General features: G+C 36.9%; 1 protein-coding gene across 1 annotated transcript; it reads right to left on the bottom strand.

Moving 5' to 3' along the window:
- Positions 1 to 5306: 5306 nt before the first annotated feature.
- Positions 5307 to 6134, bottom strand: LOC116803495 (protein tilB-like; the record flags this gene model as incomplete). The annotated part of the gene is made up of 1 exon (XM_032727190.1): positions 5307 to 6134. A coding segment is annotated over one exon (828 nt), but the record flags the coding sequence as incomplete, so codon positions are not given.
- Positions 6135 to 15984: the final 9850 nt, after the last annotated feature.

Genomic DNA, 15984 nt, shown 5'->3' with positions numbered 1-15984 from the left:
AATTCGAAGAAATAATAGGTACAATAAACCCAACTTCAGAACCAATTTCAGTAATGATAATAGAAATGTAAACGAACCAGTCGTTACAGAAAGAAGCCTTGATGAAGCCAATAGGTTTCAACAAAATAATGTTGAACAACAAGAAAATTCAAGAACTGAAGGTACGCCTAGGGTAAATAATAGAAGGCAGGGATATCAATATCAATCGAATAATAGCTCAACTTCTAATTCTGCTCGAGTCTCAACAAATAGTCGAAATGTGCAAAGCTCTGAGCAAAGCAGGCATAGTTTCGAGCCAATGGATATTAATCAATCAAGTGTAAATTTTCAGATAGAGGATCAAGACGAATACCATATATAGAAGTTCAAGGTAAAAAGAGGCCATTATTATTTATTATTGACACTGGAGCAGAATTCAGTGTAATAAATGATAATTTGTGTCACCCGAAGTGGAAAACAGACATTGACATAGAAGTAAAAGCAATGGGAAACAAAATTAAAATAGGAAAATTATGCAGGTTTCCATGTTTTCAAGAATTTGAAGCTGAAGGTTATATTTGTGAATTTCTAGAGTATAATTTTCACAACTATTTCGATGGGCTAATTGGCTGTAACATACTTAATGACTTGCATGCAGTCATCGATTACTCAAACAAAAAGATTCAACTCAATAATGTTTATTTAGATCTTTTAGTTCAGGAAAACCACTTGGATCTTGGCATACATAACTTAATTCCAATGAACTTAATTTGTCCACAGGCCAGATCCTCAATAAATGAGCTTATACAAAAATTCGAACATATTTTTTACAAAGAAGGCCAAGACCTAAGTTTCACAAGTGAAATCAAACACAGGATTATTACAAAGAATGATCTTCCCATTTATTCGAAAACATACAAATACCCAGAAATTCACAAAGACGAAGTTAACCGGCAAATAGCAGAAATGTTAGATCAAGGAATTATAAGACACTCTAAAAGCCCATATAATAGTCCTTTGTGGGTTGTTCAGAAAAAAATGGACCAGTCCAATAAGCAAAAGTGGCGGCTCGTCGTAGACTACCGTAAACTTAATAAGGAAACCATTGAAGATCGATTCCCGATCCCAAATATAGACGAGATTTTCGACAAATTGGGCGACTGTAAAATTTTTTCAACTTTAGACCTTGCAAAAGGTTTCTATCAGATAGAAATGGACAACAAAGATGTGCACAAAACAGCCTTTTCAACAACCAGTGGCCATTACGAGTTCCTTCGTATGCCTTTCGGACTACGGAACGCACCTTCAACATTTCAAAGGCTAATGAATAATATCCTTAGCCCCTATACCGGACAATTTTGCATTGTTTACATGGATGACATCCTTATATTTTCTAAGAATATAGGGGAACACGTCAATCATTTAAGCTGTATCTTCAGCTGTCTATCTAAGGCAAATTTAAAACTCCAATCAGACAAATGCGAGTTTGCCAGAGAGGAGATTGAATTTCTCGGACATACCATTAATTCAGAAGGTCTAAAGCCAAGTCAGAAGAAAATTGACGCAATTTGTAAGATAAATTTACCGACAAACCAGAAACAAATTAAAAGTTTTCTAGGCATCACAGGTTATTTGAGGCGCTACATAAAAGACTACTCCAAAATTGCCCAGCCCTTAATAAAATACTTAAAGAAAAATTCTAAAATAAACACACATGATCAAGAATACGTAGAAGCTTTTCAAAAACTAAAAATCCTAATAACAAGCGATCCGATAGTCGTTTACCCAGATTTTAACAAACAATTCACGATAGTTACAGACGCAAGTAACTATGCATTAGGCGCCGTGCTCATGCAAGATAATAAAGTAATTTCTTATGCTAGTCGTTCTCTTAAAAATCATGAACTTAATTACAGTACAATAGAAAAAGAGCTTCTTGCAATCTATTGGTCAACAAAATTCTTTAAATATTATATTTATGGAAGAAAGTTTATAATTAAAACCGACCATAGACCCCTAGTTTGGCTTAATAATCTAAAGGAACCCAACCTAAAGTTACAACGTTGGAAAGTGCAATTAAACGAGTTTGATTTTGACATAACATTTATAAAAGGTAAAGAAAACGCTTTAGCAGACGGACTTAGCAGAATTGTCAAAGCATCAACAGAAGAGTATGATAAAAATGCCCAAACAAATATAGAAATTAATAACTTAGATATATTTATGCTAGAGAACACTAACACATTACCGGAAGTTACGCCTAAGACAAAAATTATAAATGAAGATTTCTCGAAAGATCTAATTCATATATTTGCCAACGATATTGACGATTTGGAAACTATTCACAGTGCGGACTCAGACGATCTTAATTTTATTAGTATTACAACTAATTGTCTAAACGTTTTTAAAATCCAAATACAAATAATAGAAGCGGAAAGCGATTTAAGTACCTTCAAAATTTTGCATAACAAGAAAATACGACATATCTTTAAATCAAGCGGAAATCAGGAAAATATGCTTAAGTTCATGCAAGAGAAACTGCCAGAAAAAGGCTTAGTTGTAATATTTTGTGAAAATTTAAGTTTATTTGTAAAATTTCAAGAAATTTATAGGCAGTATTTTTCAAGTAATAAAAATTTAAGAATTCTAAAGTCAGGTACATTGTTAGAAGACATAAATGATAAAGAAAAACTCCTGAAGATTATCGAAAACGAACACATAAAGAATAATCACAGAGGCATTAACGAAATTTTTATATCTATAAGAGAAAAATACTATTATCCAAAAATGCAAAAGTTTATTCAAAATTATATTAACAATTGTAAAATTTGTAATTTAGCCAAATATGATAGACAACCTATAAAATATAATTTTAATATTACAGAAACGCCAGATAAAATAAACGATATAATTCACATAGACATCTGGTATCCTAAAAGAAACATTATGTACGTTACATCAATTGACAAAATGTCTAAATATGCCACTGCTCAACATATTAAAGACAGATCTTGGATTTCTTTGCTTAACGCAATCAAATTAAGAATTCAATACTTAGGAAAGCCGAAAAAGATTGTAACTGATAACGAATTCGATATTGTCGTAATTAAGCAATTTCTCCTCGAAAATAACATAGATATACACTTTACAACTCCTTATAAGAAAACTGGAAACTCTGATGTGGAAAGATTGCACTTAACCCTAAATGAACATATGCGATTGTATAATGCTGATCCAAACAATTTTGACACTATTCAAGAAAATGTTTATAAAGCAATTGTTTGCTATAATAACACAATTCATTCAACCACAAATATTAGACCGATAGATTTATTTAATAATATACTTTGTCACGAAGACATCTCTAAACTATCCGAAAAGCTAGTAAGAAACAAACAAACTTTAAATGCAAAACAGGATAACATAAACGAGTCAAACTTCTCAAATATATTTGTAAAAAAATAATCAAGTAGGAAAATCAAATCCAAAATATAAAGAAATAAGTAATTACACTCAATACGGTAACTACTTGATTAATAATAAAGACAATAAACGAAAAATCTATAAGGATCAGGTGAAACGGAAATATAAATATCAAAATGAAGATTGTGAAACCTAACATTTCTGTACTCCTATTATTTACATATGTATTACTTAATGAAATAATTTCAACCACATACTTGAAACTTACGCTGGGGGAGTCATGTATACCCTTACATACCCTCTTATTAGATTAAGTTATGTTAGAATACACATGGCGCTAAGCTTTTTGTCTGAGCTTAGCTTTATTTTTAGTCAGTAGATAAGAAGACCTCGATCTGTACACATCATTGAATAAACCCTCAATTTGTTAAGCGAAACCTTTCGTTTTGTTTTAACCCCTCTTTAATCGACAAAGAAGTCGATGGGTGCTTAACTGAGGAGTTCAACCTTCAACCTACAGACGACAACGAAGTCGTTTCTGGAGGCAACGATCTTTTGGACACAACGGTCTCTGCTCGGAAGGCCCTATCAACCTTCCACATAACTATATATTACAAATAATTAATTAATATAACATAATATAAATAAAATAAGAATAAAATATATGGTAAATATGTAAACGGTAGCTAATTCGAGCGGCGATTTTAACAAGCGAATATAAAAAACTTAAAAATTATAATAGTCAGGGAATTTTTATTTTATTTCATCATATTGCTACGAAATTGGCCACAACTCCAAATATGTAAATTCGTTTCTTCGATCAGAATTGATTTCGGCCCGAAAATCGTCTTCTAGCACAACACGCACACATATACGCGTTCTCGTCTCTTGTTTTTACTCACACAAGCAAGCAAATTCTATTTTTAGATTTCTTATGCTCTCAGCGTGAGCGAGCGGAAAGAGAGCAAATTTGGCCTTCACCAAAAAAGTGGCTGCATAGTGCCAAACGAATGTATGGCCGTTATGCATCTTGTTATTCTAGTGTCTTTGGTGTATATGTGTGCGTACTTGTGCTAGAAGACGATTTTCGGGCCGAAATCAATTCTGATCGAAGAAACGAATTTTCATGTTTGGAGTTTTGGCCAATTTCGTAGCAATATGATGAAATTTCGCGCTTTTTAAAAATATCAAATTGGTATATAAAAAAAAAACTGAAACTGAAAAACAACTGAATCTAATCTGCCTATAAAAATAATACGTAGTAGAAAATTAAAATTTATAAAATAAATAAAAATATGAAAACTGTTTATTGCAAGTCATATCTTAAGGCACGAAGTGCGGACACAAGCACTCAACAATCATTGCCTTATTAATTTTTCACACGTCGCAATCTGAATACTCTAATGACAAATATTCGAATATAAAGTCATTTTTGAAAATTTTTTCGTGATATTATTATTTGGCTATTACTAATTCTAAGCTTTATTTAAATAATAATAACGTTAAGGCAATGCAAAAAAAGAATTTTTCGAATGGTGCCAATTGATCAACAGTATTATAGATACTGATATAGATTATAGTCTAAGAACTTCTACGGTGAAGGGCATATTTTGTCAAATTTACAATGCACACATACAGTTGTCTGCTATCACTGTATGCGTAGAAAAGAGCTGTTCGCTGTAGCGCTCTCAGTTCTCTCTCTCTCTATCTCTCTCTAAAAAATTCGAGAGAGCCTGGAGCCACCTTTAGAGCCACGGCAAATGGTGAATTTTGAGGTGTATGCATATGATAGGGGCGTAGAAACGATCAAACAATACCAATATCGATATATGTTGGCGTACATGCAATATTGCAAGATAATTTTTAAGATATGTATAAGTTTGGTTAAGAAATCTTAGCCTAGCTTACCTGTACACCTCTAGTTGGAGCAAGTAATGTTCGGCCTCGTCCTGGAAGTTAAAGGGCAGTTTGGCCTGGTTCAGATTGTAGGGTCTGCCACAAGGAGCGAAGAGGTTGCGCTGCGGCTTCGGAGGGTCCAGTGGGGACTTGGTTTCATGCCGCTCCCGGCCCAATCGGTATTGCCGAGCGATCTCTGTCCGAATCTCCGGGCAGTGCTCGTTCTTCGCTTGCCAAAAGGCCTTTATGCGCTCCTCTTCGTTCTCTATGCCGGCACAATGTTCAGACAGAGCGGACTGTTGCTTCGCCACCCGGATACGCTGCTCATCACGTTCGATGTTCTGATCTGCTTGCTTCTGAACAATGATGGACCGGTTCTTGGACAGTTCCCGAAACGCTCGCAGACGTTCCAAACTGTTCAGCTGTTGCAAGGTGGCCACCACGTAGTCCCTGTAGTGCGGATAATCCACGCAAGGATTACCAATGAGTATCAACTCGCGGAGATTGTGGTTGCCACATAGCGACTCCACACTGGTTAGCTCTCTTATAAAGTTTAAAGTAAGATCCAGTTTACTAAGCGACTCACAGCCCTCCAGATTCTCCACCCGTTCTATGTTGTTGATGGCCACATTGAGGTACTCCAAGCGCTTCAGCTTGTGCAAATTCTCCAGGCGTGCAATCAGGTTGGATTGGAGGAGTAGGATCTTGAGGTCGCGACACCAGTTCTGGATGTGTTCAATTACCTCGATGTCCTCCTGGTGCAAGGAGATCTCTTCCAGCGTGCTGATTAGACGTTCATTGTGCTCTGACTTCTTGCGGACCAGCTTTTCGATGATTGCGGATTAGTCAGTTTAAATCACGTAAACATTTATTTTCTACAATTTCAATTATACCAAATATACCATATTGCCAAATGTGTCCTGTAATGAAAGTTAATAAACTTCCACAAGGCGAAAAAGGCCAGGCCAGCTCCGTTGCTAGGCAATTTTACATTCCACATCCCTCGTTATTATTATTCAGGTTTGGTGATTTTGTTTTAATTTTCAACATCTATATAAGCAAGAAAATGCAGATATCAGATACCCGTTACTAAGCGAGTGTGAATGCGAACGCAATATTTCATAATTTTTCTGGGATATATCGATAGATATTGGGGAATAAAATGAGAAGAAACTTGACAATTGTTCAAAAGTGTGGGCGTGACCGGTTTGGCGGCTTTAGGGCGTTAGAGTGGGCGTGTCAAAAAGGTTTTTGGCAAATAGGTAGAAATCTAAGCGACTAATAAAATTATGAAAAAATATCCAAAATTTTTTCAAAAATGTGAGCGAGGCAGTTTTGAACGATTTTAGGGCGTTAGAGTGGGCGTGGCAACATAAGTCAACAAACGTGCGCTGCATCTATGTCTCTAGAATCTGTATGCTTAATCTTAGCCCTCTAGCTTTTATAGTTCATGAGATTTTGACGTTCAAACGGACAGACTGACATGGCTAGATCGACTCGGCTATTGATCCTGATCAAGAATATATATAGTAACATATCTACACCCACAACTCCCCAATCACAACCACACACACTATTGTAAAAAATCACACAGACACATTAATGTCTAAGTACGAAATGTAGTCAAAGATCGAGAGTCCTTCGATTATGCTTAGCTTTCATTTACGCACAGCAAAGTGCAAAAGTCCGAAATCCAAAGTCTAGACTCTGGGGCGAGCCAATGTCCACGTCCCCTAAACATTCGATCACTTGGCGAGCCAACTGAAATAACAAAAACTTCCGCCCACACAATCGTCTCAGGATTCTCAAATTACTCCTATTTTTCGGGGCTCCTCTCTTAACGGGAGAATAGACACCTCTCTTTCCGGGAGAATAGACGTTGATAACTTTATTCTCTTAAACTTCGCTCTTAAGCTATCCCAATCCGCCTATATAAACCCAAACATGTCCCCATACATTAGTTCAGTTCTGAGTACGTTATCAATCGCGATAACACTGCTAAGCCCACTTCAACCTCGAAGTCCTTTATCCAACCTAGTGATAATCCAAAGGTTCTAGTTCTTCCTTTATTGGAAATAATAAAACGTTTAATAATAAATAAAAAACCTCCTGTGTTCCTTTTTTTATTAAACACTCGGTCTGAATTCGTAAATGGTGTGCAGTCGGTAGGATAAATAGAAAAAGTTGTGCGAGTTGTTTACAAATATCAATTTAGTGACAAAAGATCCTTGAACGACCAAGCGTATCTTTTAAGATTGAACCACGCGAATCGGCGCTAAAGTGAACATAATCGTAATACAATTAACTCTTTTTATCCGCAAAAGAACTACGTATAATCGGTGGTTGACACATAATAGTCAAACCTACTGCATACGGTTAACGAAAGTGTAAAAACAAAAAAAAAATATAATAAAATCAACAACCATGGCAACCGAGCAAGTAAAACTGTTATCGGAATCCCATCTTAATCAAGCCTTAAGCCAAATTAGGCAAATACCAACATTCAGCGGTAATACCCAAGAACTCAGTGCCTTTATCCGAAGGATTGAGTTCATACTTCAGCTCTATCCATCAATGGACATCAGGCAAAGGCATGTATTCTTCAGCGCAATTGAGATGCAACTTGCAGGAGATGCTCAACGTGTATCCCAGCTATCCGGAGCAACAACCTGGCCAACCCTTATGAATGCGCTCATCAGCGAGTATAAAACCCAAACACCATGTGAAGAACTACTCCGTCGCCTTTACAACACACTCTTCAACGGAAGTATCCGTAAGTTCGTCGAAGAATTAGAAATAAAATCATTCACGATATCGAATAAGCTTATGCTAGAAAATGATATCAATAATACTGTATTATACACAAATGCATTAAATAATACAATCAAAGATGTAATCATGAGAAAATTGCCCGATAGGTTTTTTATGACTCTTGCTAGATTTGACATTACGACAGTATCTAAACTCAAACAAATAGCGCAACAAGAAGGCGTATACGAAATAACTTTCAATGACAGAACAAGACCCCAAAATTATTTCGATCCTAACAAAATCCAACCCCAAACCTCTAAGAATAAGGGAAACTATCAAAATTTCGTGAGCAATGCTATGCATAACACAAGAAAGTCAAATCCAAGCACTACTCCGAAACCCTGCGAGCCAAATCCAAGGTTAGCAAGAGAACTCACACAAAAATTAAATACAGGAAGAGTCCATTAAATTTTCAACAAAGAAATAATAGTGCCCCAAACACTCCCGTCAATCGACAGAGAGAAAGTGATAGTGCCCAATACAGAATGGATACAGGATGCGAAAATTTTCTTCAACCAGCCTCGGAATCAGAAAGCGATTCAGAGGAGGAGGAAACCCATTCTTAAAAATTACAATGAATAATATTACTCTCAAATGCTTAGTAGACACTGGTTCGTCAATTAATATTATGAAACAAAATTTCTTTAATTTCCCAATCAAACCTTCTAAAGTTAAAGTCCACACTATTAATGGCATTATAACGTTCAAAGCGTTTCATTGCAGTCAAGCAAACTTTGTCCCATTAAACAAACATTCTATATTCAAAACTTTTCAGAAAAATATGACTTACTATTAGGCAGAAACTATTTAGAACCAACTAACACTCAGATTAATTATTCAACACAAACAGTCACTATAAATGGCTATACATTTAAAATGTGGTACGACCACATCCAAACAGATGAGTCCAAGACCACCAATGAGTGCCCCAAGTCATCTAACTCAGAGGAAACCCCTCTACATACCCCAAAAAAGGAGAAAACCCTCCGGAAAATTAAGCGGAAACCCCACTTAAAATCAGATGAGTTAAAGGTTTCCAATGAGTGCCCCAGATCATCCAATTCAGAGGAAACCCCTCTACATATACAAAAAAAGGAGAAAAACCTCCAGAAAATTAAGCGGAAACACCACTTAAAAACAGATGAGTCAGCCTCCAATCAGTGCCCCAGATCATCTAACCCAGAAGAGTCCAAGACTACCTATGAGTGTCCCAAGACTTCTAAATCTGAGGAAAACCCTCTTATTACCCCATACATACATAGAAGAAGCCCTTCTAGTAACATCCTCTAACTACGCCCTAGATGACGAGTTAAGAGAATCTAACGTATTTAGATTAGAACATCTAAATACAGAAGAAAGGGAGCAACTTTCCCACGTTTTGCTTGAATACCGTGATATTCAGTACAAAGAAGGTGAAACTTTGACCTTCACAAGTACGATTAAACATTCCATTCATACAAAACACGAAGACCCTATCTATAAAAAACCATATAAATACCCCCAAGCGTTTGATCAAGAAGTCAACAGGCAAATCAACGAAATTATAGAACAAAAAATAAATATGAAACCTAAGTCCCCCTATTGTTCTCCAATTTGGATTGTGCCAAAGAAAAGTGATGCTTCTGGTAAACCAAAATTTCGATTAGTCATAGACTATCGACGACAAATTCCCTATTCCAGTAATGAACGAAATATTAGACAAGCTTGGACGCTGTCAATACTTCACAACCATTGATTTAGCTAAAGTTTTCCATCAAATTCAAATGGACAAGCAATCAATATCCAAAACAGCATTTTCAACAAAACATGGACATTACGAATATACTCGTATGCCTTTTGGTCTGAAAAATGCACCAGCAACATTTCAACGCCGCATAAACAATCTTCTAGAAGACTTAATTTATAAAGATTGTTTAGTTTATTTAGATGATATTATCATTTATTCCACTTCATTGGAAGAACACATAATGTCACTAAAAAAAGTATTTGATAAGCTACGATTAGCTAATCTAAAATTGCAACTTGATAAATGTGAATTTCTAAAGAAGGAAACAGAATTTCTCGGTCACATTATCACAACTGACGGTATAAAACCAAACCCTAACAAAATAAATGCAATTATTAATTTTCCTAATCCTAAAACCACAAAAGGAATAAAATCATTCTTTGGACTCTGCGGATTCTACCGTAAGTTCATTCCCAATTTTGCAAAAATAGCAAAACCTATGACGTCCAAATTAAAGAAAGGAGCAGTAATTAACACAAAAGATAATGATTACATGTCCGCCTTCGGGAAACTAAAAAAACTCATCACGTCCGATCCAATCCTAATATACCCCAACTTCGAAAAGAAATTTTCACTGACTACAGACGCTAGTAATATAGCCATAGGTGCTGTATTATCCCAAGAACATAAACCCATCTGCTATGCAAGCAGAACTCTAAACGAAAACGAACTTAACTATTCGGCTATAGAAAAAGAACTATTATTTCAACTAAATATTTCAGGTCCTACCTATTCGGTAGAAATTTCGACATACTATATTAAGTGATAATAGACCACTTGTATGGCTAAATAACATAAAAGACCCAATATGAAATTACAGAGATGGAAGATAAAACTTAACGAATACGATTATAATATTCAATATCTACCCGGTAAAGAAAATCATGTAGCTGACGCTCTATCTTGAGTTCGAATTAAGGAAAACTTCCTAGGAGAAGATGACCCAGCTTCCCTGCTCACAACAGCTACTGTGCATAGTGCACAAGAAGACAACCAAAATCACATTTCAATAACAGAAAGACCTCTTAATTATTATAACAGACAATTCGAATTCATAAAAGACAATTTTGACGACGTCCAAATAATAAAATATTTCCATAAAACCAGAATTAAAATCAGTTATAAAGAAATGACTCATACCCTTGCTAAAGATATCATTAAAGAATACATTGGCACTAAGAAAAGTGTTATTTACTTTCCTGATGAGATCGACTTTCAAATATTTCAAAATGCGTATATTCAAATCATAAGTCCCGACAGTTTCACTAAAACTATGAAAACCAGCAGAAAACTAATAGACATTCAAACATACGCCCAATTCAAGGAAATCATTCTCAGAACACATAAAAAATTATTACACCCATTTATTCTAATACGCCTCCCTAATAGAAGTAAATAGTAGAGATTGGCTTGAAACTAAAACGCATATTCAACGATATGGGTAAACCCATAGAAATAAAAGCCGACAAAGACTCCGCCTTCATGTGCATTGCACTTAAAATTTGGTTAGAATCAGAAGAAGTAACTTTAAATATAACAACAAGTAAAAATGGAATCTCTGACGTTGAGCGATTTCATAAAACCGTTAATGAAAAATTAAGAATAATAACAAGCGAAAATGAACCTGAAAACCAATTCACAAAATTTGAAAAAATACTTTACATTTACAATCACAAAACAAAACACAACACAACTGGTCGAACCCCAGCAGACACCTTCATTTTTGCGGGAACCCCTGCCTATAACACTCAACAAAATAACACTCAATAAACAAAATTGACAAACTCAATGAAAATAGACATGACTTTAACATAGACACAAACTTCAAAGAATCCCCTCTAGTTAGATCAAAAACGACTAACCCATTCAAAAAGACAGGAAATGTAAGACAAATAGAAACGTAGTAAACTCGGTCTTGTTAACTTTATGGGAACAATTTACAAATACTTATTCGGTACCTTAGATCAAGAAGATAAAGAAGAATTACAACAAAAAATAGCCGACATCTCTAAAAATAATGTACAAATAAGCGAACTTAACCACGTAATAGAAGTCATTAACCAAGGAATCGAATTGACCAACCATTTAAATAATAACTTTGAAGGAGAACAAATGATAAATCTAATAATTTTCAACTTACAACAATACACTGAATACATTGAAGACATAGAGCTTGGTTTGCAACTAACACGCTTAGGTATCTTTAATCCAAAACTTTTAAAACACGACTCATTAATCCACGTCAATTCTGAAAAACTTCTTAATATTAAAACTTCAGCTTGACTTATATCAGTCAATAATCAAACATACACGGCAAGTTCTCAAAGCTTAGTTGTAAATATATGTAAGTTATGAACCCTCTCTGAATATCTTCCCTCTTTTCCCGCCCCGCTGCTTTTATATACGCTTCCCCCGTTAGACCATTCTACACCACACAGTGGTCTCTCACATACCCCAAGAAACGCTGACTTCGCCCCCCGCCTTGCCCACCAATTTCACGATACATTCAACAGCCACGCCGGCCACTATGTGCTGCGTCCGCAAGAGACACTTTGTTGCCGATCGCGCCCGCTGCAAAACTGCTGCGCCTGCAAATGACACATTGTTGTTATGAGCAGCGCAGCTGCCGGATGTTGCGCAAGCGACCGCCGACACAAAAAACAAAAACTCAAGAGAGCCTGGAGCCACCTCTAGAGCCACGGCCAAAAAATCGCGTGCCAAAAATTTGTATGGCCGTTACGCATCTTGTTATTCTAGTGTCTTTGATAGCTCATATTTCGGCCGCTGGCCCAGCAGCTATGCGGGGTCGCCCCTCGCTACAAGTCGCCTGTTGACGAGGCGTTCAAACACTGGAGCCGGAGCTCTGGTGAGACCTGGCGAAGACTGCAGAAGGCAGTCTTGGACTAACACCCGAACACTCCAACTGGAGAACTGCGGCGAGCTATTAAAATTAAATTAACTTGTAAAACATCGAACCTAAGTTGGACTTAATAAAATTATAACGTGAAACGGAGCTGTTCACTCTTCTCTTCATTTTGGGAGCCGATCCCCAAGAACCCTAGGAATGCTTATCATATTGATTAGGTGAGCTGTGCGGCTACGAGAGCCGTAGTAGTAGAGCGAGAAGTAGCCTCGCTTAACTGGCGCCCGAACAGTCAGAATTCTGACTACCGGCAATGGTTACCAACTTAACACAATAAAAATTATAAAAATGAAAAGGAAAAAAAACAAAAAAAAGGAAAAAGTGAACCACGAAATGTGGTAAAACAAGATAACGACAAGTGACGAATGGCAGTGATGTGATAGTGGAACTATGAAAGTAAAAAAACGACCACCCGCCGCGGTGAGAATGCCGCTACAACCTGTAACGGGAGAAACATTCTGCACGGGCGCAAAAAGTCGTATGTAACAAAACAAAAGACCACCCGCCGCAGCGTTAACGCCGTCTCCGTCCAGGAGCGGGGCATATTTAACGCGGGCGCAAAGTGTCTACTTCAAATATTAAAAAATGACCTATGTAACAACCCACTGCGGCGATTTGTCTACAGCCCCTGTAGCCCATTCGCGAGTGCAAAGTTCATAGCGTCAAACCAAAGACACTAGAATAACAAGATGCGTAACGGCCATACATTCGTTTGGCACTATGCAGCCACTTTTTTGGTGAAGGCCAAATTTGCTCTCTTTCCGCTCGCTCACGCTGAGAGCATAAGAAATCTAAAAATAGAATTTGCTTGCTTGTGTGAGTAAAAACAAGAGACGAGAACGCGTATATGTGTGCGTGTTGTGCTAGAAGACGATTTTCGGGCCAAAATCAATCCTGATCGAAGAAACGAATTTACATATTTGGAGTTGTGGCCAATTTCGTAGCAATATGATGAAATAAAATAAAAATTCCCTGACTATTATAATTTTAAAGTTTTTTAAATTCGTTTGTTAAAATCGCCGCTTACATATTTATAATTATGTTGAAAATTTATGTTGAAAAAAATACTTTTATTTGTGCACTAATGCTCAACAATTTCATTATTTATTATTATTTCATTTAATTTCATAAAAAAATAATAATTTTATTAATAAATAATAAAAATAATAATATTTCATAATAATATTTCATAAAAAATAATAATACGTAGTAGAAAATAAAAATTAATAAAATAAATAAAAATATGAAAACAGTTCGTTGCAAAAGTCATATCGTCAGGCACGAAGTGCGGACACAAGCCCTCAACAATCATTGCCTTATTAATTTTTCTCACGCCGCAAGCTGAATACCCTAATGACAAGTATTCTAATATAAAGTCATTTTCGAAATTCATTTTGTGATGTACATAGATTCGGCTATTACTATTTCTAAGCTTTATTTAAATATTAATAACGTTAAGGCAATGCAAAACAAGAATTTTTCGCATGGTGCCAATTGATAAAAAAGCCCGAAAAAGCTGCCCAGTAAATTGTGTGGCAACCGTACCTTAGTAGGCCAAGGCGAAAAAGGGAAAATACGGGCCACCGTGCCCAGTGATAGGCTTCGTCTAAGGATTCTCAAATTACTCCTATTTTTCGGGGCTCCTCTCTTAACGGGAGAATAGACACCTCTCTTTCCGGGAGAATAGACGTTGATAACTTTATTCTCTTAAACTTCGCTCTTAAGCTATCCCAATCCGCCTATATAAACCCAAACATGTCCCCATACATTAGTTCAGTTCTGAGTACGTTATCAATCGCGATAACACTGCTAAGCCCACTTCAACATCGAAGTCCATTATCCAACCTAGTGATAATCCAAAGGCTCTAGTTCTTCCTTTATTGGAAATAATAAAACGTTTAATAATAAATAAAAAACCTCCTGTGTTCCTTTTTTTATTAAACACTCGGTCCTCGCTTCCGCTCGGGCTCGCTTCCTTCTACCTGTTACATACTTTTCAACGAATATAGTATACTCTTTTACTCTACGAGTAACGGGTATAAAAAGATGCAAGCGGCATCAGCAGTGCCTTCACATATGTACAAGACGGAAGGAACAACAACATTCGAGTAATGATGCCAGATAAGGAGATATATTCAGCCCTACGCGAGCAGCTCGTGCCCAGAACAAAAGGCATGAGGATGAGCTTACAGGGTAGACCTCAGAGGGATTCACCACCCAGCAGACCGGGACGAAATTGTCGAATAACTTCGCAGCCATGTTTATACCAAAGACATTAGAACAACATGATGCGTATGGATCATACAGCTCTAGAGCCAGCACCAAAAAATCGTGTGCTAAAAAATCGTGTGCTAAAAAATCGCATGGCGTTACCATTGACCCTTCTCTGACATTTTACGAAGTGCCGCAATTCTTCAGATGTCAAATATTTGGACATACCTAGCGGTACTTCTTACTGGAATTTCGCTGCGTGAAATGTAGAGGCCTTTACGACTCAAAAGAGTTCTCAAAAAAGGAGGATAAGTAAGCATGCTGCCTTCACTGCCAAGCAGATCACCCCGCGTCCTATAGAGAATGCCCAGTATACAAAAAGGCCAATGTCAAGCTGCTCCCATAGTCTGTCCTGTTGTGAGCAAATACAAACCCTCGCCCATACAGTTTTCAACCGTCACCAAAGGGATAAGCTAAAAGGATGCACTCATCGCACTCCAGGAGCCGCAGACTAATCCCGTACACTCCCAACAAACCCCCCCAGAAGCCCCACCCAAATAGAGGCAATGTTTGTCCGACTTGAAGGCATGGTGGCGAGGATGATGAGGAAAATGTTCCCCCAAATACCACAGCTGGTAGATACTATACTACCATAACTGTTATTTGGAACGCAAACGGACTGCAAAGGAGTAAGACAAAAGTGGAGCACCACACACTTCTCGCCTCGGAAACCCACTTCTGCCCCAGATCCCAGTTTAACATTAGCGGATACGACCTCATCCAAGCCATCCATCCATCCGGCAGAGCAAGAGGAGAAGGTTCTATCCTTATCAGAAACGGCAATCAATATACGGAGCTACCAGCGATCCAAAGGAATCGGCTCAATGTGCCAACATTAGGATCACCAGTCTGCAGGTAGACATTACCAAAGGAGCAGTCTACATCCCTTCCAGAC

This window comes from Drosophila sechellia, unplaced genomic scaffold (assembly GCF_004382195.2).
Source record: "Drosophila sechellia strain sech25 unplaced genomic scaffold, ASM438219v1 Y_420, whole genome shotgun sequence".
In the NCBI taxonomy this organism is placed as follows: domain Eukaryota; kingdom Metazoa; phylum Arthropoda; class Insecta; order Diptera; family Drosophilidae; genus Drosophila; species Drosophila sechellia.
The sequence above is the reverse complement of the archived record's forward strand: the minus strand, read 5'-3'. Positions and strand labels throughout refer to the sequence as shown.